The 21,391-nt window shown below is 60.5% G+C and overlaps 4 protein-coding genes across 4 annotated transcripts; all 4 read left to right on the plus strand.

Annotated features, from left to right (window-relative positions):
- Positions 1-1,918: 1,918 nt before the first annotated feature.
- On the plus strand, positions 1,919-3,283 carry LINJ_18_0700 (putative citrate synthase; the record flags this gene model as incomplete). The annotated part of the gene is made up of 1 exon (XM_001464849.1): positions 1,919-3,283. One exon carries the CDS (start codon positions 1,919-1,921, stop codon positions 3,281-3,283), a length of 1,365 nt encoding a protein of 454 aa, XP_001464886.1.
- A 5,549-nt stretch (positions 3,284-8,832) lies between these two features.
- On the plus strand, positions 8,833-13,635 carry LINJ_18_0710 (hypothetical protein, unknown function; the record flags this gene model as incomplete). Its single annotated transcript, XM_001464850.1, has 1 exon — positions 8,833-13,635. One exon carries the CDS (start codon positions 8,833-8,835, stop codon positions 13,633-13,635), a length of 4,803 nt encoding a protein of 1,600 aa, XP_001464887.1.
- Positions 13,636-16,985: 3,350 nt separating this feature from the next.
- On the plus strand, positions 16,986-19,541 carry LINJ_18_0720 (conserved hypothetical protein; the record flags this gene model as incomplete). The annotated part of the gene is made up of 1 exon (XM_001464851.1): positions 16,986-19,541. The coding sequence occupies one exon, from the start codon at positions 16,986-16,988 to the stop codon at positions 19,539-19,541; it is 2,556 nt and encodes an 851-aa protein (XP_001464888.1).
- A 733-nt stretch (positions 19,542-20,274) lies between these two features.
- On the plus strand, positions 20,275-21,027 carry LINJ_18_0730 (putative dynein-light chain-protein; the record flags this gene model as incomplete). The annotated part of the gene is made up of 1 exon (XM_001464852.1): positions 20,275-21,027. One exon carries the CDS (start codon positions 20,275-20,277, stop codon positions 21,025-21,027), a length of 753 nt encoding a protein of 250 aa, XP_001464889.1.
- Positions 21,028-21,391: the final 364 nt, after the last annotated feature.

A 21,391-nucleotide genomic window follows, 5' to 3' on the forward strand; every position in this document is an offset into this window, starting at 1 on the left:
GTGGTCTTCCCTTTCCCTTCCACACACAACACCCCCGGCCTGTCCCCATACCATCACGAAACAGCGACAACCCCTCATCCCGCTCCATGCACCCACCTCCTTCCGCGGTCCTTTCTTGCCACATTAAGCCTCGCGTGACTTCTCATCTGTATTCAAGCGCGGCAAAGGAGCAGGCGGGAAGCAGGGATATGCGCTCATGAACGGGTGCCCGAGCTTCGAGAGAAGGAACAACGCGATAAGCTCTGTGAGCCGGAGGAGGAGGGGGGCGGCCGTTCACGAGAAGGATGGCCATTCATGGAGCACCATTCTCTCGTCCTGATGCGTGCTGTCATCGCCTTGTTTGTTGTCTGTGTGTGTGTGTGTGCGTGTGTGTTTTTCATGCTTCCTTGCATCGACTTCTTTTTTGATTTCTTTCTTTTCCCCCCTTTTTTCGTTCTGACAGGAGAGGAGGAGAGGCACCTACAAGTCGTCCATATGCATGGCCGCCGCCGCCACCACCAGCTCCTCCCATCGAGTCTCACACCCACTCATACTTGTGTGCATTCAAAGTTCTATCAAGCCATATTACATATATATGTATATTTCCTGTCGTCGTTGCTCTCTTTTTGTGGATGAACAGACGTGAAGGAACACTCGCCTCTCTCCTCTCCTCTCATTCCCTCCCCACCCACTTCCACACACACACACACACAAATGAAGAACAGGAAAAACGGGATGGAGAGGACGACAGCATACATCACCTTCACATCGTTCTTGCGTTCTCCTTCGACTTGAGTGCGCGTTTCCGTGAAGGCTGTCTGCGGGCGCGTTGCAGCGCAAAGGGTGTGCAGGTGATCGATGAGGGTTTCGTCTCCCCTGTTGCTCGCCCCATCTCTCCTCCTTTTCGGCGCATCAGACCACATCCTCGCCACTTCATCCGTCGTTCAGTGTCCACACGTCTGCGGACACATGCGCGCGCGCGCGTGTGTGTGTGTGGGGGGGGGGGGGAAGGGGTCTGGTCATAGCAGAGACTGAGACGTTGGAGCAGAGAAAAGACAACGGGGCAGCGGCTCTCCCCAGCCGCCGCCCTCTCCTCTCGTCCTGCCATTTTCATTGAGCGCATCCCAGGGGGTGGGGCTTGTGTGCCCGCTGTGGTTGCCCCACCCAATCATTCACTACCCACTGCCCACACGCACACGCATGTTCACGTGCTTTGTTGTCGGCTGCCGCTCTTCGCATGCACTCGACTGCTATGGTGCCCTTGCGGTCTCTCTCCTCCCTCTCTGTCGCCACCAGGTATGGAGGAGAGGGCATATGCCGCTCATGAACCGTCTTTCTTCTTCTTCCGTCTTCACAACTGGCCATGGCATCCTCCTTTCTCTCGTGTCAAACACATTGCTGTGATAACACACACCTACCCATCTCCACGCTCATATATACACATGTGCACGTCCACATACACACACATGACAAGATCTGCTTCGCCACTTGTGTGCTACACCTTTCTCTCTCTTCCGCGCGTGCTTTATTTTGCGCCCCGTCTCCTCCTCTCTCTCTGTTTTGCTTTTCTCTTCGTCTTGGGCCTTTACGATCCGCCGCATCCAAGCGAACTCGCGTGCGCTCTCGCTCTCGCTCTTTCCGTGTTCGTGTTTTTCTGCGCGTCACGCTACTACACACACGCACACACAGCCCCCTCCCTCCTCCTGCTCGTCTCTGAGTCGCCCCCTTTTTGCATCAGTTTTTTTTTTTGCGTATGGGCGGCTCACGTTAGCTGCCTCTCTTCACCTGCCTTCACCCCCCCCTTCACCCCGCACTCCCTCGCTTGCTGCTACTTGCACAACGGCAGCTCGCAGATATTTGCGCTCCCTTCTCGCACACGTACTGTGGAACCCCACGCGCTGTTCGCTGCTCCATAATTCGCGGCGTCGCCGGTCTCCGCATGGCGTCATCGGTATTGGATGAGATGAAGGAACAGATGCTGAGGCGCTGCAGAGAAGACCAGAAGAAGATCGACGACCTCAGGAAGAAGCACGGCCATGAGAAGCTGTGCGACGCCACCATCGATGCGGTGTACGGCGGCATGCGTGGCATCACCGGCCTCGTGTACGAGCCATCACTGCTGGACTCCGCGGAGGGCATCCGCTTCCGCGGCCTCACGATCCTGGAGTGCCAGGAGATGCTGCCCAAAGCGCCGGGCGGCAAGGAGCCGCTGCCGGAGGCGATGTTCTGGCTGCTGATGACCGGCGAGGTGCCGACGGAGGAGCAGGCAAGGGGCCTGAACGCGGAGCTGCACCGTCGCGTCGACCCCGAGGCGATTGCCGCGGCGCAGAAGGCGATCGCGGCGCTGCCGAAGAACGCGCACCCGATGACGGCGTTCAGTGTGGGCGTGCTTGCGCTGCAGACCTACTCGAAGTTTGCTGCGGCTTATGCGGCGGGCAAGTCGAACAAGAAGACGTACTGGGAGTACGCGCTGGAGGACTCGCTGGACATGCTGGCGCGCACGCCGGCGGTGGTGGCGATGATCTACAACCGCGAGACCAAGGGCCAGGTGGAGTTGGCCGCACCGAGCAACAGCGACCTGGACTGGGCGGCGAACTTTGCGAAAATGTTGGGCTTCCAGGACGAGGAGTTCCGGGAGTGCATGCGTCTGTACCTGTCTGTCCACGCCGACCACGAGGGCGGAAACGTGTCGGCACACACGACGACGCTGGTTGCGTCGGCGCTGAGCGACCCCTACCTCGCCTTCAGCGCTGGCCTGAACGGTCTTGCTGGCCCGCTGCATGGGCTGGCGAACCAGGAGGTGCTGAATTACTTGCTTAGCATGCAGGAGCGTGTGAAGGCGGACGGCGTGAACGTGCATGATGAGGCAGCGCTGGAGAAAGCGCTGACCAAGTACACGTGGGAGCTGCTCAACTCCGGCCAGGTGGTGCCCGGCTACGGCCACGCGGTGCTGCGCAAGGTGGACCCGCGCTACACCTGTCTGCGCAACTTCTGCCTGCGCCACAACTTCCAGGACGACCTGTTCAAGCTGGTTAACACCATCTACATGATCATGCCCGGCATCCTGAAGGAGCACGGCAAGACCAAGAACCCCTACCCCAACGTCGACGCGCACTCCGGCGTGCTACTGCAGCATTACGGACTGACAGATCAGAACTGCTACCCGGTGCTTTTTGGCCTGTCGCGCCAGATGGGCGTATTGGCCGGCGTCGTCTGGGACCGCCTGCAGGGCCGCCCGCTCGAGCGTCCGAAGTCGACCACGACGGAGATGCTCGCAAAGAAATACCTGTGCAACTCCTTGTGAGGCAGCGTGAGGTCATGTACGCTTGGCGGACAGGCCAGGGAGACAGAGGAGGAGATTGGGGCGAAGGGGGTTTGAGGAAAGTGCAGCGAGAGTTGGGCGCTTGAGCGAAGGAACTTGTTGAGGTGTGCCTGTTGCGTGCGTTGTATCCACTCCTTCCTGCTCCGTGCAGATCGCGCTTGTTGATGAGCAGCGCGAGCACGTGTGGCCACATCCCCCATCCCCGGCCCCACCCCCTTGCTGCTATGGCAAGGCGATGTTTCGATTTGTCCCCTCACTTGCCGATAGAGAGGGTGGCAGGGATGGGGGTGCGCGGGCGTTGTGGTGAAGCAGATCAGGGTACGCACTCGCAGTCCGCAGGTAGTCTTCGGTTCATTTTTTGAGGGACAGGCACCCATGGCAAGGCAGATGGCGAATGCGATGCCCTCATCCCCGCCCCCCCTCCTCTGCTCCGTCCTCATCTCATGAACTGTAAAATGCGTAGTACGAACGAGATGCGCTTTACGAAGAGGAAGTTGAGGGACACACGTGTTGCCCCTAGTTTTCGGCAACGATAGCGAGCGTGCATGTGCACGCTCGCGCCTGCACACACCACAGTTCTCTTTGTGTATTGTTACGTCTTTCCTTGTTGATGTTCCTTTGCTGCTCTTGTTTTTTTTTCGTGTGTGTTTACCATCATCATCATCGCTTCCTCACATCTGCATAAATAACAATCCCCCTACCCCTCTCCTGAAAAGGCAAAAAAAAAAAAACAAGAAAACGTCTTTTCGCGCTTCCCTACTCCTTCGCTTCATCTCACTCCCGTACTCTCTCCCCCTCCCTCCCCTCCCCTCCCCCCCTGCCCTGTATGTTGCGTCTGCACCCATCATCATCCTTCATCGTGATCCGTAGCATTGCACGTGCATCTTCTTTCGTTTTTGTTTTTGTTTGGCTGCGTCCGCTCGTATTGTTTCGTATTCGGAGGAAAGGGGAAGGGAGGGGAGGCTTCGCGATGCCGGGTTTGCGTCCGCTCTTTTTCGATTTTTTTTTCGAGTACGTCTTTGCTTCTTTCTGCACTGCTGATAACTTATTGTCTTTTGTTGTTATTTTTGTTTCCTACCGTGTCGCGGAGGATGCTGGCCATCTAGCCGCGGTACGAGAGCTCAGTGCTCCCACACCCTTTCTGGGGACGCCGAGCAGCTTGCAGCCTGCTTTCGGTTATGGCTAAGGACTCGCGGCGTCGCCGGGCAGAGTGGGGCTGACGCTGTGCCGACGCTACCTGCGGTCATGATCACGTGTGGACCACCTCACTACAAATTGCGTTTATCATTCAACAGGCATAGAAAGCGATGAGTTCTTTGTGCACGGGCACGTTATTATCTACAGGTCCCTTTCCGCTTGGCACAGCCACATCTGACAAAGGCGTGCGAATTCAGGAGAGGGTCGAACACCCCATGCCGCCGCAGACACATAGCAGTGTCCCGCCTGTGGCGGCACGTGTGGGCAAGCCACCCAGAGACGCCACCCTCAATGGCATCGACTGGAATGGAAAGGGAAGACAGCGAGTCCCCTCCCCAGGCAGCCACCTCGTCCTGAACAAGGTCCCGGGATGCAGGAATGCGTGCACTGTGCGCACGCGCTGTCAAGTACAGCTGGCACGGCGTATCGCATCCGCGCAGGGCATCCAGAGGTCGGAAGAGCAACAGTGATGGGCGAAGAAGGCGCGAGGTAATCCATACCGATCAGCCCCAACGTGCATGCATGTGCGCGGCGCGTCCGGCGCCTCCTACGTCCGACCGGGTGGGCTGATGCGGCAGAGATGCCGCATGCATGACGAGAGCACCCCGAGCTACACCATCGAGTCCTCCAGACTTTGGTGTGGAGAGTCTCCACACCATATGATGACCTGCCGCGGCTTGAAGCGACTCGGGAGGGGGGAGCGTGACTTGGAGGCAGGGTGCGCAGGATCTCGGAGGGCCCTGGCCCGAGGCTGGCCAACTTCCTCGCTGAGCTCATGTGGCATGCACCTCCACCACCCCCTTATTACCCGCACGACGGATTCCACCGCCTCCGTCCTCGAGCAGGACTCTCGAGGTGGCCCGCATCGATCAAGCCATGCTGTCCACCCGGGGTCTCCGTCTGACGCCGGCCGCGCAGCACGCACCCGAAGAAGGGACGAGAAAGGCCAAGAAGCGCCTGCTAGACGCATGGCCCGGCTCGACGGCAGGGCGGCTTGTTCTGGTCGATCAGGGCTTAGCCAGAGACGGGTGAGCTGTGACTGTGTGTGTGTGCGTGTATATGCGCTGACTTGTTCGCGGCTGGGAATGAGCGCACTGGGAAGAAAAATGGCACGTGTTGGTGTATAATGCATGCTTTCTGCGGCAAGGTCTCGGGCAAGGAGCACAGAGGAAATGGAAGGAGAGAGGGGGGAGGGGACTGGAGGGGATAGCTGCATCAACGTCCAGACGAGCTACCACCATCAGCGCTGCAGCCCTACTGCCCCCCCCCCTTCATCCACAAGCAGCCCTCCCTTGTCCCTCTGCTGCGGCCTTGTCTCCGCCCTCCTGCTCATATGTTCGCTTTTTTTTTGCTACTCTCCTTACTGGGCGTCTTCCTTTTAGGTTTTTGGTTTTACTACCCGCCCTTCGCACTCCACCCCCTACTTCTCCCTTCGTTCCCCTCCTCCTTAGCTGTTGTGCCTTTTTACGTGAGACCTGCAAGCGAAATAATCCTCTGTACTTTGTGTGTCCTTGTCCGCGATACTTTTCCCTTCTGAGCGTGCTTCATGTCCTTGGCTGTGTCTGCACCTGCGCTGGTTTGTGTGTGTGTGTTCTCCCTCTTATTCTACTCTTCCTCGGTGTCCCTTGGTTCTGTTTTGCGTTTTTGAGCTTATTGTATATGTCGTTTCTCTCCGCTACCACACACCCTTCTCTGCTACTACAGCTCGTCTCTCCCTCTTTCAGCGCTTCTCTTTTTTTCTTGACGTCTGAAGAGACGTAGTGATATATAGTTCCATAGATCGGAAGCGTTCGTGGTCGGCGACCTCCACCCCTTGGCCTTCTTTTGGTGAGCTCTGCTTTTTTTTTCGTCTTGGGGTTGTGTCCACCTTGACCGCCGGTATCTGTGTCTGTCTGTGTGTTATGCCATGTTGCCTGCAGATATATATATATATATGGATGGATGTATATACATATGTATGTGTGTGTGTGTGCATGCGTTTTGTTCCAGTAGGCTGCTTTCTTCGATTCTATTTGGGGAGGGGGGATAAGCGTCGTCTCTCTCGCTCGCTGTCTTTGTTGCTACCTTCGCTCTGTGAGTCTGCTACTTTTATCATCGACCTCTTCGTTTCCATTTTTTTCTTGGGCCTTCCTCCGCCTTCCTCGCCCTCTCTTCTCGCGAGTGTGTGCAAAGAATGCGTGAGAGAGAAAGGGGAGGGGATGGCGGAGGAGGGGCTTCTGCTCCTCACCTCGGTTTACGCGTATTTTTCTTTTATCTGGCGCCGTGTCTGCTCTAGTCTTCTTGCTTACTGTGTGTGCGCGCGCGCTTCGTTTCTGATTGCTCGTTCGCCTACTCTTTCTCTCGATGCCTTTCTTTGAAATAACCCCAAAACGCAAAACCTCCAGCGTCTGCGCATCCCTCAACAATACGACCTCCTCCCCCTCCCTCCCTACCCCACCCACACGCACGCACACGCACATGCACGCATGCACAACCTCGAATCACGCGTGGATGAGCCGACGCTCCAGCGACGTGAGAAGCGAAACGAAAAGGCGTCACTGCTCCCGTCGCTCTCCCATCACCACCAACACCAACACCGCCACCCCTTGTATACATGTGCGTGTGTGTGCGTCTCTTGTGTTATCGACAACTCACGGAGTATTCGATAACACACGGAAGTAAACATTTTTTTTGCTTTTCTTTGTTTTTTTTTCTTCTTTGAAAACGAAGGGGAGAAGAACAGGAGATGCGCGGGTGGCGATGAAAGAGAAGGGTAAAGAGTTGGCAATGGCGTGGTACAGAAAAATGGGGATGGGTGAGATGCGTGGGCGGGAGGTTCCATGTGCACGAGCACCAGTGGCATGGTCCATAACACCACCCACGCACCCCACCCATCCCCCCTTTCTCTGTGCCACTCCTCTCTCTCTTTTTATATGCCCCTTGATTTGGAATCGGTTTCACTCTTGCGCGCATGCGTGCGTGCGTGCACACACGAATTTTTCTTCTCGCGTGTGCGTGTGCGTGTGTATGTGTGTTGGGCCGGCTCCCCTCCATGAATCTCGAGCAAAACATGCTCGCAGACGCGTATACATTCGCTGTGTGTCGACGGGCCATATAGCATGGCAGGGACCTCTTCTCGAGGTTGCACGCCTGTGTCGGAGTGTATTCTGTGAGTCACCAACAAGCAAAAGTGTCCACAGTGGCGTCCGTTGTGCCCAATCACCACCAACATCACACACCGCGTATCTCTGTGCGCTTTTCTATATTTACTTTATTCTCTCGTTTCAGCTCCGAGTGCGCTTTCTAATCCTTTATTGAAAAAGGAAAGGTCGCAGAAGACACAAAGTACGCACCAAGTGCAACTTGACAAGACGGTAGAGGATGGTTCATTCCTCATGTCGACAGCGCACGTGCTCAACCCCCCCCCCCCAAACTCTACTCCCCCGCCCCAGCCTCTGGAACAGCGGAGAAGCCGCGATGAGAACTCGGCAACAGGAGAGAGAGAGAGCGGGTGCATCTGGCCACACTCTTCGCCCTTGGCCCGCGGAGTGGCCTCTACACGTTTGGTAGCCAGCTCTCCCATTCTCCGTCTCCATCTCTCTGGTTATCACTCGCTCCCCTGCGCTCACGCCGTTTCAGCATTGCTCTTCTCCACGAAAGGCAACCAGTGTCGCGCCGGGGTGCGTCTCCAATGCACGCGCGTATGTGTGCTCGAGCTCGGCACCCCCTCCGCACCCCTTGTGCACCTCATCACGTGCAAATCGCCCCGACACACATCGATTAGAGCAAGAGAAGCTGCTCTCAACGCTCGCGGAGTGGCATCAGCAGCGAGCACGCGCCGGCACAGGGATATTCACATGTGTATGCACACAGATACAAGCAGCGAAAAGTGAGGAGGGGCTCGTCTTTTTAGAGGGGTGGCGATCAAGGGAGGGAGGGGTTTCGACTCCTGCCATCTGTATGAGTTGAGCCACGTCTTCTTCACCCTCGCAGTCCGTCACGCACACAGACGCGCTGACGCTTTCCCATTCCACCGCCCATCCCCTCCACACCCCCTCTTGTCACCCTTTCGGGCAATGCTTGTCTGCTGTGCGCTGAATCGCCGCGCAGGTGGGCGGATTCACATCGGCTCATTCGCATGCGGGGGATCCTTCGGAGCTCCTGCGGCAATGGCCGCTGTCACCGCTTGCGCATCTGGCGCCGCAGCGCCGCCAACCTCGGGGTGTCGCGACGAGAGAAACACGAAAAGGGAACCGCCGGGCCAGTCGTGGACCTTTTCCAACGACGGCAACGACGGCGCAGCCCGTGACTTAGATGGCACGCTCTGCAGCTGGTCGATACAATCAGCCTTGCAGATGGCCTACCCGCCTGTACCCTTGGTGACAGCCTTCTACGGCCACTGCGCACGTCTGCAGTCGCCACGGCACTTCTGTCAATGCGATCTACTCACTCTGCCGGCCAACGGATGCTCAGCGAGTCTAGGTGCGGCCCAAGGAGAAAGCACAGCAGTGCCCGTGGGGAGCGCGCGCGTTGCAGACTGGAACGTTGATGGCGGCGGTAGCGGTGCTGCGCTACTGCTGATGCTGCACGACGTTGCCACACTGCCGTGGGCAGCAGGCTTACGCCTTCCTCTCACCCTGCACGGAGCGGCTACGTGCGCTCATGACGAGATGGCGCGGCGGGAGCTGCCGGCGGCCGTTGCCGTCAAGAGAAACCGCGGTGGTGCTAGCAAACCGTCAGGCGCTGCCCCATCGATTGCACGCGTAGGTGGTGGGGTATCAACGCAGTCCCGCACCACCTCCGTCGTCACTGCAGAGGCTTCCCTCGCAAAGTCTGACGTAGAAGGCGAGGAGCAAGGCAGCGTAGCCACCTCGTGGCGCACCGCCACTGCCGCTGACCACCAAGCTGACAGGGACACCTGGCAGCCTTTCAGTGAGTACAGCGAGCCACAAGCCTGCGCGGAGACGTCGGCGCTTGCACTGCGCTCATTTGCCGTCGCGCAACTTGGCCAGCGCGTGCCGCTGGTGGCCCTCGTGGCTGAGAGAGGATTCGATGCCAAGTCAACGTTCTCTGCCCTCACCGAGCACTGTGTTACCCGTCGAGCCTGCGCGGTGTACAACCATCAGTGCTCAAACAGCCCTGCCTGGCTCCCGCCGCGCACGGCTGTGCATCGCATGCCGGTGGAAGTGTATGCGGAGCGCACCCCGTTGGTGCAGACGAGTGGCACCGCCGCCTTGCAGCGGGCACTTTGGCAAGGACTGAGCCGTGTCTTGGCAGCATCGGCTGACCACAGCAGCCACGGCGCTGCGCATTCACCTGCAACATTGCGGTCCTCGCCATCGAAGCCATGCGGAGGACTGCGGTGGCCTATATCACCGCTGGCACATCTCGTCTGGAACGGGCAGTGTTGGGTGGCAGAAACAGACGTGCAGGTGGCGGAGATGGAGGAGCGGCTCCTCGGCGCGCTGCTGGGCGACGGTGATGAGGATGCGGCTGATGCTAGTGCTGGTGCAGCTCGATCAACAGCGAACAGGAACGCGGTCATGTGCGGCACGCCTGCTACGCGGAGTAACACTCTTGAAAAGGGCGGCGCAGGTCGGTTAGAGGCACTCCGGATAGGCTTGAATGCGCAGGACCCTGCGTATCCTCGGCTCTGGCTGCCGAGCTGCTGGCGTCGTTCCAGCGGTTTAGCTGAAATATTGACGCCTCTTTTTCGAGATCCGGGCGACGGTAGTGCGGGAATCGGTGCAGTGTGTAGCCGTCCAGCAGGCGCTGCCGCCCCGGCCGCCTCACGGTGCGCGTTTTTCAGCAGGTCGTATGAGGCCTGGAAGCGCACCAGTGAAGATGGACGAGTCGTGGAAGCGGCAGTAGAGGCAGCCACAGCTGGCGCACAGATACCAGCGGCGCTGCGCTGCAGTCAGTGGGTGCTGCGCTTGCGAAAGGCGTGGCTTGTCGCCAGCCCTAACGTAAAATCGGCCTCGCTTTCTCGTGCAGGTGCAGCAGCGGGAGCTGACGTCGCTGCGAAACTGAGCCTTGGCAACGCGGGCGTGAAGCCAGTGCCATCTCTGCTCGATGCAGCTCGCGGTGCCAACGACCACTCGCGTGCCCCCTCTTCGAGGTCGCCAGCACCAGTACCCGTGAGGTACCCCAATTACGACCTCCTTACCGGCTTGCCGCTGAACTTGCGCGACTACGACGCGGCTGCCAGAAGGGCCCGAGACGCTGCCAGGAGCTCCCGCGCGTCCTCCTTCTCCTCTTCAGCTTCGAAGTCAGCCATGCTGTCGCTGTGGCCTTCCTGGACGACAAAGGCACCACCTGCACACAAGTGCTGCGTGCAAGCGGCGCAGGCTGCCACCTTTCAGTATGCGGATGATCCGTTCTTCCTTGCGGCTCTCTCGCAGCAGGTGGGGTGGATCCGTGTATCTCCGACCTGCAATCCGCACACGCCTCACGTAGGCGCCTCATCGGCATCGGCGCCGATGGCTACCCCGGGCACGGGACCGGTGTCGTGGCAGTTGCCTGATGCGCTGCGCAGGTGCTACAAAATACCCAGCTCCATCGCGGATGTCCCTCAGCGCTGGCTGTGTGGTGGCGCAAAGACAGCGGCGCAGACAGCCGCTCCCAGCATTGATGTTGCCTTGTCCACAGCGCCGGTACAACACCTGCCTCCTTTGCCGCTGCCGCCCGTTGCGAGCGTATCGGTGCCGCAGCAAGAGTGGTGGACAGGCTTTTTCCTGCATGACGCCCCGCACTGGTGGCACCGCGAGGTGTTCAAAGGCGCGCAGCAACTCTGGGCGGCAAAAAGCACTTGCAACGGCAGGCTCGCAGCGCCGGTGCGGCCGCGGCACGAGCGCGATGCTGAGCGCGTAGCAGCTGCTGAGGAGGTCGCGCGGATACTATTGTTTCTTCAGGAAGAGTGTCGTGTTCCGCCGCCTCCGGTGAGCGCTTCCAGCACAGCAACTGCCGTGGCATCCCCATACCACGACGCGCCTAGCTTGACGTCAGAGCCCTCGTCACCGGTAGAGATGACGCAGAAGACGGCGACCTTGCCGCCGCATGTATGCGTGCTTCGACTGGCACCTGTCGCCCCTCTGCTGTGCCGGCCACGCCGATTATTGAGGTGTGGCGAGAAGGGCAAGCAACAGCACCACTGCGCATCCACTTCGGCCACGGAGGCTCCGTCGTTGGAGCTGCAGTGGTCCCTTGTGCCGGACACAGCCGCGGTGACAGTGAACACTTTCTTCTCTCTGCAGGACGTGTTGAATGACGCTGGACCTTCTGGGACGGCTTCCGGTGCGCTGCCGCCGACCTCGTCGGCGGGCCGCGCGGTGCTGTTTTACGTCGAGGTCAAGGCTGGGTTGGAGGTACTGCGGCGGGTGGCACACGCAGCGGCTGCCCGGGAAGACTCCTCCGACGGCGAGGAAGGCCCCTCGCCCGCCCCTTCCTCGTCTAATGCCTGGTGGGAACAACTGAGTGCCTTCTACGACGCCAATACGTTTGTGGCGCAAGAAACCGCACCTCCGGCGACGGTGTCGACAACAGACGAGGGCAACAAAGGCATCAGAAGTGGTGGCTGCGAGGAGGTCGGTACAACCCGCCACGATGCTGTCGCGCACGAGAGCGCTGTACCGGCCTTCTGCCACCCTGCAGTGACGGAGGTGGTGCGGGCATGTGCGCAACTGATGCTGCGATGCGGAGGGCCATCGCACAACCGCCATGTGAGCGACTCCCACATCACACTCGGCAGCGGTGGCCGTGAAGGCAACAGGGTTTCAGCAGAGGCAGTTGCAGTATGGTCACGCGTGGACTACGATGCGCTGCTTCGCTCCGCAGTCGTCGCGTCCGCAAGGGCCGCAGCCACGCCTTTCTCGGCAGCTTGCTTGCGCAGCAAGGTCTCTAATGGCGACGGTGGCCGGAGTGGTGCAGATGAAGAAGCGGACGAGGAGGGGGCGCCGGACCAAGCAGATGAGGCCGCGGCGCGCACCGACAACGGAAGCGAGAGCTCGTGTGCAGGGTCGGCAGTCACGCACGAAACGCAGCGCACACGCCCGGCCAGTGGCGCAGTGGCACACTCTATCCGAGACCATGCGACGAGTGTTGGACAGGACAGTCCATCATCTGCTCAAGTGGCGCTGGGGTCGTCGTCGACGCCATCATGCTTGCCATACGGCATGGAGGTGTATGAGTACGACGAGGAGGGCACGCGGAGTGCACCGTGCCTTAGCTGCGGGGGCCTCGCTGTGTCTCTGAACCATGCACAGCCTCCAGCGACTGAACCGGCTGACTGGCCAGCTGTGGATCGTCGCGTCCCACTCGAGCCCCACTGCCGACTGAGCGAGGCCCTTCAGCCCCACAGAAACCCTGGCAGCTTTGGCGCGGTGGCAGGTGCGGGTCCCGCCTCGGCCTCCTCCTCCTCCATCGACACCTGTGCCAATTCTAGCGCCGCGTCTCTCTCGTCCGCTGGCTTGCCGTCTGCCTCTCTGTCGAGCGGAAAGTCTGTGCAAGCGGTGGCGCTTGGCGAGGCGTCTGTCGCCTCCATCCTCGACGCCCGAAGGGAGGCCAAGCAGAGCGACGGAGACGTCGGCGCAGACGACGGACCACGAGCGCAGCGCCAGCTGCGAAGTGCCGAGCTCCTCGTTCAGAATGAGGAATCCCTGTATGCAGGGTCTTCTAAAGGCAGCGCCTACAGTGCATCCCCGATGCCCTCAAGCGCGGATGGCGAGTCGCCGTCGCCTCCGTTGGACGTGATGGGTACCTTGATAGCGGAGGAGCACCATCGATTTAAGATGGAGTGGCGACAGTGGCTGCGATACCTGCCTCCGACCGCCACGCAACAGAGAAACACGCCGTCATCAATTCCAGAGCCCACAGGGCCCCAAAAACGCGTGTCCAGCGTGTTTGGCTTTCTGCAGTCGTCGGCGGCCTCCGAATACTGCACTGGCTCCTCTTCAAGAGCTCGCACAACCTCCCGAGGCGACGGTGGAGAGCGCAACGCCGACGACTCAGCCCTGCCAGCGGCAGCAACAGCATCGGATGGTGCGGTGGTCGTCCTCGACCTGGGACTTTGCGTGCTGCATGTATGTCGCACAGAGGTATACGTGAACGCCGCCAATTTGCTCTGCCATGAGGAGGCTCATGCAGAGAGACAAGACGACTGAGGAAGAGAGGGAGGGGCACGGACGGATGGCTTACATAAACGCGAGTAGCGAAACAGAGAGAGACGTCCAGACCGGGCATGAATAAAGCAGCCGGCTGCGTCGCGCGCTCAGTGTGCGTGCGTGGATGTGTCCATGCAGGCTCTCGCCATGGAAGCACGTCTGTGACCCTCCCTTTCTCTCGCGCCCTCTCCTCGCCGCCCTAATCTACGCAGCAACACAAATTACACGAGCGACTGCGACTGCTATTACCACTGCTACTGCTGCTCCAGCATCAAAACCTCACCCTTGCCGGGTTTCAACAACGAACACCCTAACAAGCCAAGAAGCAAGCGCCGCTGCGACGCACTGGAGGTGTACGCTCCCACCTGCTGCGCTTTCCATTCATTCCCCGACGCAGCCATGATCAGCTGCATGACGCTCAGCACAAGTCTCGTGAAAGGCGCGGTCATGTGAGTGTGTGTGTGTGTGTACGTCTGGGCCTGCGTGAAGGATATCATCAGTTGACCTTGGCGCGACCCCCGTGGCAGCACAAGCGCCGTTACACACACCAGTCATCCTGCCAGTGCCCAGGTGTGAACACCTCAGCAGCAACACAAACACGCACACACACGCACACGCCAGCGCATCATGAGAAAACCTACACTATTACTTGAGCCCTTACATCTCAGCACGAACCACCGCTTTTTCTGTCGGCAGCCGGCCACCCTTCGCGATGCCGCCTACCCTCTCCGCCGCCCCGTCTCCTCCTGGCCAACCGCTTCTCATGCTGCCTCTTGCCCTCCACGCCTGGCTACCTCTCCTTCATCACCTCCGCACTTCACGAAATCGGCAAACGTGTCGACATCACGCATTGCATCTCCGCTCTTTCGTCGTGTAGCTCCGCGCTGTGGCGTCTCCGTGCTGTGTGCGCGTTTTCCGGATGGCGAGAGGAGAAGCAGCCGTGCGGCGTGCCACCGCTGGTGCTGCTGCTGCTGTGGCTGCGTGGAGTGCTATGATGAAAAACGTTTCCTTAACGACGAGCGGACCGACACGCACCCATGCGGACAGTTCGAATGTGTACAAATGTTGAGCCTCCCGCCTCCCGCGCCCGTGTCATCGCCGCTGCACCGTGCGCCTGCATGCGTGCGCGTGTGCGGCGGGGGACACTGGACAACGACGTCTCTGTCTAACGGGGTGCGACGCTGCTCTGTCGGCGCACCTCGATTTCAGGAGATGGAGATGACGCGGCTGCGGCGGTGGTGCGCGCTGTGCTCGCTGTCACCGCACCTGTCTCCCCCGCCCTCAAGTGCGCGAGGAGAACCGTAGCCGCTGCAACTCCGCTAGGTGAGATGCCGCGGGTGATACTTCTCCAAGAGCTCTGTCGCCACCGCCGCGCATCCACGTCGCTGGGGCGTGTGCGCCTCTGTGCCTGTGTATGTGTATGCATATGCATGTGTGTGTGTGTGTGTGTGTGTGCTTGTGTTTGTGTGCCAGCTGCGCTGCCGTGCAGGATGAGAGACATTCAACGGATCCCAATCAGAGCACTGTGCACTGAAACCCCGTCCTGATGCTAATCCGCAAAACAACGGCTGACGCGGCGACGCAGCCGGCCACGGGCACGTGCTGTGATGTGCCGCGTGACGGATGGATGGCATGGAAAGCAGCGACGGAGCAGTTCTTAGAATGTTGCAGTCGTAGCATTTCTCGCACCGAGACAGATGCAGGGAGGTGGTGGCGTGGCTCACAAACGACATGACGGGAGACTGCCTGCAGAGGCGGCTGCCGGCTCTTGACGCACACAGTTGTCACAGCGCTCTCCAAAGATGGCGCCTGCGCGCATGTCGTGGAGTGTAAAGGACCACCCTTTCTGTGAAACAAGCGAGCGCACACGAGAGACAGACGTACCTGGGCTTTCCGTATTGGCTTTTTTTCTGCTGCTTTATTCGGGCGTCGGTGTGGACGTAATCGGCGGTCCTGCTGCAGGGAGGCCGGGGTGCATCCAGCGGCATGCGGACGGCTGTGACATGCATCGTTCTGAGGCGTTCGGAGCCACGTGCCAGTCTCGAGACGCAGAAGCTGACCGAAGAAGATGAGGGAAAGCGATGCACCGTGGCGATCACCTGCTTGTTTCGTACGTTGGTCTTTTCCTCCAACCGTCTTCCATCCACCACTTCCTTCTCTGCGCCGTCCCCCAGCCCCCCCTTTTTCAGTGCATGTGGCTCCTCCTTCACCGATCACCTGCACCCCACCTCCCCTTCTTCTTCTAGCGGATTCGGCCGACTGTGGTGAGCAGCAGCTTCAGCCAAAGGGGTGAAGTCAGGCGTGGTGGCGGCGATCGATGGACTGCGCCGCACGCACACCGTTTTGCAGACGTATACACATTCCTGCGAGCACAAAGAAATGCAGGCGCGCTTGAGAGGATCATAGACACACGCTAATAGGCATAGAATCAGGACCACAGCAGGCTGAGCCTCACCGCACATCGTCCACCGCGGCCACCACGGCACACGACTATGTGAGCGACGGCGATAAGCGTAATCTGCGCCAGGAAAGTAGCTCGGCTGTCTCTCCTCGTCGGCTTCGTAGAGCGCGCTCCCCGCCCGCACACGCAGTGCTGCTTCGTTATGCCGCCGAAGCGTAAGGGTGCACGAGCTGTGCCTGCTCCGAAAACATCGAAGTCGCGCACGGCCTCCGCGGCAGTAGCTAGTGCAGATGGCCAATTCGACCCCGCGACCGCAACGAGGGCCAAGATCCCGACGGCGCTAGCCGCGGAACCAACTGGGCGCAAGCGTGGTCGGCCGCAAAGCGCGGGCGCGTTTCCAGCCAAGGCAGCGGGAGCCTCGGCGCCACTTCAGCCGTGCGTGCCACAAATGTCTGCGGGTGCGCAAAAGCCGAAACGAAGGGCTGGCGCCGGCAATGCAGCTGCCTCGTCCACAGCGACTGGGCAAGCAGCCGCACAGACACCTCAGCCTCCACCAGAAAAGGTGGCACGGACAGAGCTGCCCCAGCCCGTCGTTTCAAGGCCTACATTAATGGCTGCTGTCGCGGCATCGGCCATCAAAGAAGTGGGGACCGCCAGGCACCACAATGCAAGCACAGCGGACGAGGACCAACCCGAGAGCGTCTCCCTGCTTCGTCGCTATCTCCCTTTCCCGGTCCCGACGTCCACTAACAGCAGCGGCGCCTCGGATGCACAGGAGTGGAACATAAGTGACGCCGTGGTCTTCTCGACGTATCTCGCCGAGGTGCAGTCCCACCTAACTCGCCACTGCTGCCGGCAACTCGCGCGGCTCACCACATCAACCGCGCCAGCCTTCTTGCACGCTGCAGCCCTGGGCGAGGCAGCGCTGGCAGCCTCCCCAACACCACACATGTTGGCTCACGCAAGCAGCGGCCCTGACGATCAAGGGTCGCTGTCGCCGGTAGAGCAACTGGTTGACAGGCAGGAGCAGGCATATCGCACACTTCGGGCCACCATCGCTGCCTCCTGCGCTCTAGGTCATCGCTCCTGCCAGGTACTATGGGGGCCGCGCGGCAGCGGCAAGCACCGCATTCTGCGTCTTCTCGCTCACGACGTTCGTCGCACCCCCAACACCTTCGTAATAGAGCTGCAGGGGCGGCTGCTGAAGGACGACGAGGCCGCTCTCGGCGTCATTGCCCAGCAGCTGCTCTCCTTCTTACAAAGCCCGCAGTCCGCGCAGCTGCGCGCCGTGCATTACCTCTTGCGCACCGGCACCTTCGGGTTTGGCCAGCTGTTTCACTTCGAGCGGCACATGCAGGACGGCGACATGGTGGCGGCCGCGGCGACAGCGCCAGGACTCAGCGCACGCGCTATGGACGGTGCGGATACGTTACTCCTGCACACGCCTCAACACATGACTGGAGACGGCGGCCGAAGCGGCGCGACTCGGCGGCAGCGCCCGTCAACGGTAACTGCCCCGCCCACGAAAGCTCCGCACCGAGGGGCGAGGCGTGCGCGCTGGCGCTTGAGTCGCCCCGCGCCTGGTGATCGGGCCGACAGCAACGCGGACGGGTCGGCTGAGGATGCGGAGGACGATGCTACCGAGGACGAAGAAGCCGTGCAAGGGAGCGGCGTCATGGTGACGTCCACCACGACATACCTCACCGGCGGGGCGGCGAGTGCCCTGCCTCATCTCCAGCAAGCGCTTCTCCTCCTGAAGAGCCTAGGTTGCAGCATTGTCGTGTGCGTCCGCGACATCGACGTTTTCGGCATCCGCTGCGATCAACTCCTCTACGTCCTCTCCGGTCTCATGCACGATAGTGACGGAGGCGGCGGCGGTGCAGGTGGTGGCGGAGGGCTGTCTCTCGTGCTGGCGTCCGCCGCGCCTGACATCCGCCAGCTGGAGAAGCGGCTCTCCAGTCGTCTAACTTGCGAGACGCGGTACGTGCCGCTGTTGCCCTGGTCCTTGCGCAACCTGCTTGCCGCTACGCTGCACACAATGGCGCAGGACGCGTCGCACCAGGTTTGCATGAAGGAGGTTGGTCGACAAAGGGCGGACCTAGTCGCAACTCTGCGTTCTGGTGCGACGAAACTGCGACAGAGCACGGAGGGCGGCGGCAAGATCCAAAAGCGTGAGCAGGAGGCGCTGAAAAAGTCGATGGCTGACCTGGAGGCGCGACTGCACGCGAGCGAGGCCACTCTGCGAGAATTGCGTGCACAGCGGCGACACCTTCTCAGCCTGCTCGACACAGAGACTGTCCCCACGACCATGGCACTCGGCGCCAACAGTGCCGGCTCTCCGGCACTGGGTTACTACAGAGCTTCCGGCTGGCGCTCTTCAGCGCTGCCGTTGCCGCTGCAGCTACAGCAGCGGGCGCCCACCTCTGCAAGTTCAACGTCTTCGTCCTTTACGACTGCTCGCACCTGGTCTGTCGGCTCGCTGCTCGCCCACTCCTCTCTGACGCTCGAGGTGCAGTGCGTCATGTGCGAGGAGCTTCTCCGACAACTCTGTTGCGCCACACGCGCACGCCAAGCACGGGGTTCTGCCGGTGTTGATGCCGCCTGTGGCAGCGGCTGCCCTGCACTCGCGCAACTGGTGACGGAGCTGAGCACGGAGCTCGAGCTGAACAGCAGCACCAGCTCAACCGTGCTGACGGTGCTGGCGAATCACCTGTGCAAGGCTGCTAGCGGTGCCGTCGATCTTCTTGGTGGAAGTGGTCGGCGCGTGCTGCTGAGTTGGTTGCGCGCACGGCTGCGGCAAGAGCCCATCCCTCCGGCGGCCGCCAGCGTCACCTCTGCTGCGCAGGCAAGCACCACATGCCCAGCGGGGGTGCCACAGATGATTTTGCTGCGCTGGCGGGAGGCGGCGCAGTCCATGGTGACGAACATCCCCGACCGTCGTGCAGGGCTCGCCGAAGAAGCAGCAATGAATGAGCGCTTCGTTGGCGTTGACCTCCGACCATCGCTTGCCTTGGGCGACCGTGAGCCGGCGGCGACGGATGGTGCGAACATCAGCCGCTCAGAGTACCACCGCCCACCTCCAGGGCTGCCGCCGCTGTCTTTGCTGCCCCCGAACCTACATGACCTGCTCGCCGACGGTCAGCTTGTTGGCATGGGCTACGGCAGTCGCGAGGTGCTGCTGGTCCTCTTCTACATGCACATCCACCACACCAGCGGCGTGCAGGAGCGCACCGTAGCCGATCTTCTCGAAGACGTCTCCTCCTCGCTTGGGACGAAGGCGGCGGCCGCGCTAGATCGAGAGGCGTTTCGCCATGCCATTCGCCTGCTGTGCCGCTGGCGGCTCCTGCGTGTGGTGGAGGCGCACTCACAGCTGCTCGAAATCTGCGGCAGCGACGCGCGACTGCGCGAATTTCTCTTGACCGTGCTGTCAAAGCAACCCGCGTGGTGTGAAGCTGAGTTGGGCCTTGACGCGCGCGAGATCATGCGCTTCCGCAGCCTCCTGTGACACGCAGCATCAGCAGCACAGGAACGAGAAACGAAAGGAGGCAGCTGCTGTGGTGTCCGTGTGCGTGACTGTATGCGTGATTCTTATTGGCTGGGAGTACAGGAAGAGCAAGGCAGGGCATCTCGCGCGTGCACAGCGGACGAAGTCGCCGCTTACCTGTACGTGCACGGAATCGCGCGCATACATCATCCAGACGAACCGTGCGGCCTGGTATCTCACTTGTGCACCGCATGCAGCGCACCTCGACATTAACTCTTCAAATCACTGGACCATCTGTAATGGGATCTGCCTCTCCGCCCATCTAGGAATGGGAACCGGCAGATGAGATGGCAGAGCGTCAGCCGTATCAACATCCGCGGCCTTGTGTGTGCCACGCGCACGCACACGCACACCCAAACCGCCCCCTCTGCGATCACATCCCTGAAGTGCCTACGCGTATCCCTTCCCTCCGATCTCCTCTCTGACCTGGCTGCCGGCAGGGAACACACATGTAAGCGCATACACACGAATTCGCCACAACGTCATCCATTGCATAGAAGGAAAAGGCCTATTCTCGACGCAGCAGACAAGACACACGCTGGCCCCTACACCAAGCCGCACTCCTCTACGAGACGCAGGAAGCGAAGGGTGCCAGTGAGTGTGGTCACGGCAGGATACTCCCCTAAGTCTCTCTCCCGCACGAACGCATCCTTCTTCGCCTCCTTGAGCGAGCAGAGGGTGAGGGGGAGGGAAGATGGCTGACCATAGCTCCGAGAACTCGACAGCGGCGGAGACCGTAAACAGTGATCTCGATGCCACGCGCCCCGGCGCCGACGCCGCCACGCTCAGGGGCAGCTCCGGCGCTGACGAGACCTCCAAGAATGTGACGACAAGTGGGCAGGACGTGCCAGAAGACCAACAAGGATCGACCACTGCAGGCGTGGCAGACGGTGCGAATGGCGAGGCAGCGGTGAGCGCCGAAAAGGCAACGGCCGCCAACACCAACAACGACGGCAGCGGCAGCCAAGAAGATGGCGAAGCGGACGAGGATGAGGAAGAGGACGACGCCGGGCACTGGGAGCGCGTTGCGGCGAGCGATGTCAAGAACATCATCTTGCAAGTGTTGAGCCCATACTTTGACGACGACGTCGGCGGTGGCGCCGCTGCAGGCCCTGGTGGTGATTTGGCCGCTATACCGTCTGCGTCGGGCCCTTCGCCGCCGGCAATCGAAGAAGACCGCGACGGTGACGACACGGCGCAACGCTACGATCATTTCAAAGCCGAGGAGTGGGTGGCGCTGGTGTGCGACGGCATCATGGAGCGCCTGGTCGCCCTTGGAAAACCGTTCAAGTTTGTCGTGCACGCGATGGTGATGCGCAAGTGCGGGGCAGGTGTGCACGTGTGCTCTAGCTGCTATTATGCCCCTATGGATGGTTGGCTGAGCCACGCCCACGACCTCTCTGCACACCTCTACGCGGTTGTGACGGTGTACTGGTGCGCAGTGTAGGCGTCGTATGCGCGCATCTGTGCGCCCCTTCCTCCCTCGATGTGAATTAAAGCTCCACCCCACCCCTCCTTCTACCACAGATCGCGGGCCTCTCCCTCTCTCAAGCATTGGCGCGCGCAGCCTCGCCACGACGGTGACGAGCCTGATCAACCCCCCCCCCCTTGCAGATGGAAGCGAGACGGCCGAAACCATCAATAGACGATGTCGCCATCAACAACTGCATCAGTGTACGATGTACACTGGCCTTCCTGAGTCTTTGGGTGAGTGTGTCGTGGCGATGATGACGCGCGCATCCTCTCACCGGCCATCTCCACCGTTGCAACCAGTACTTGGATCTGTTTCTTTTTTTCGCGTCCGAAACGCG

This window comes from Leishmania infantum, chromosome 18 (genome assembly GCF_000002875.2).
Source record: "Leishmania infantum JPCM5 genome chromosome 18".
NCBI classification, from domain to species: Eukaryota; Euglenozoa; class Kinetoplastea; order Trypanosomatida; family Trypanosomatidae; genus Leishmania; species Leishmania infantum.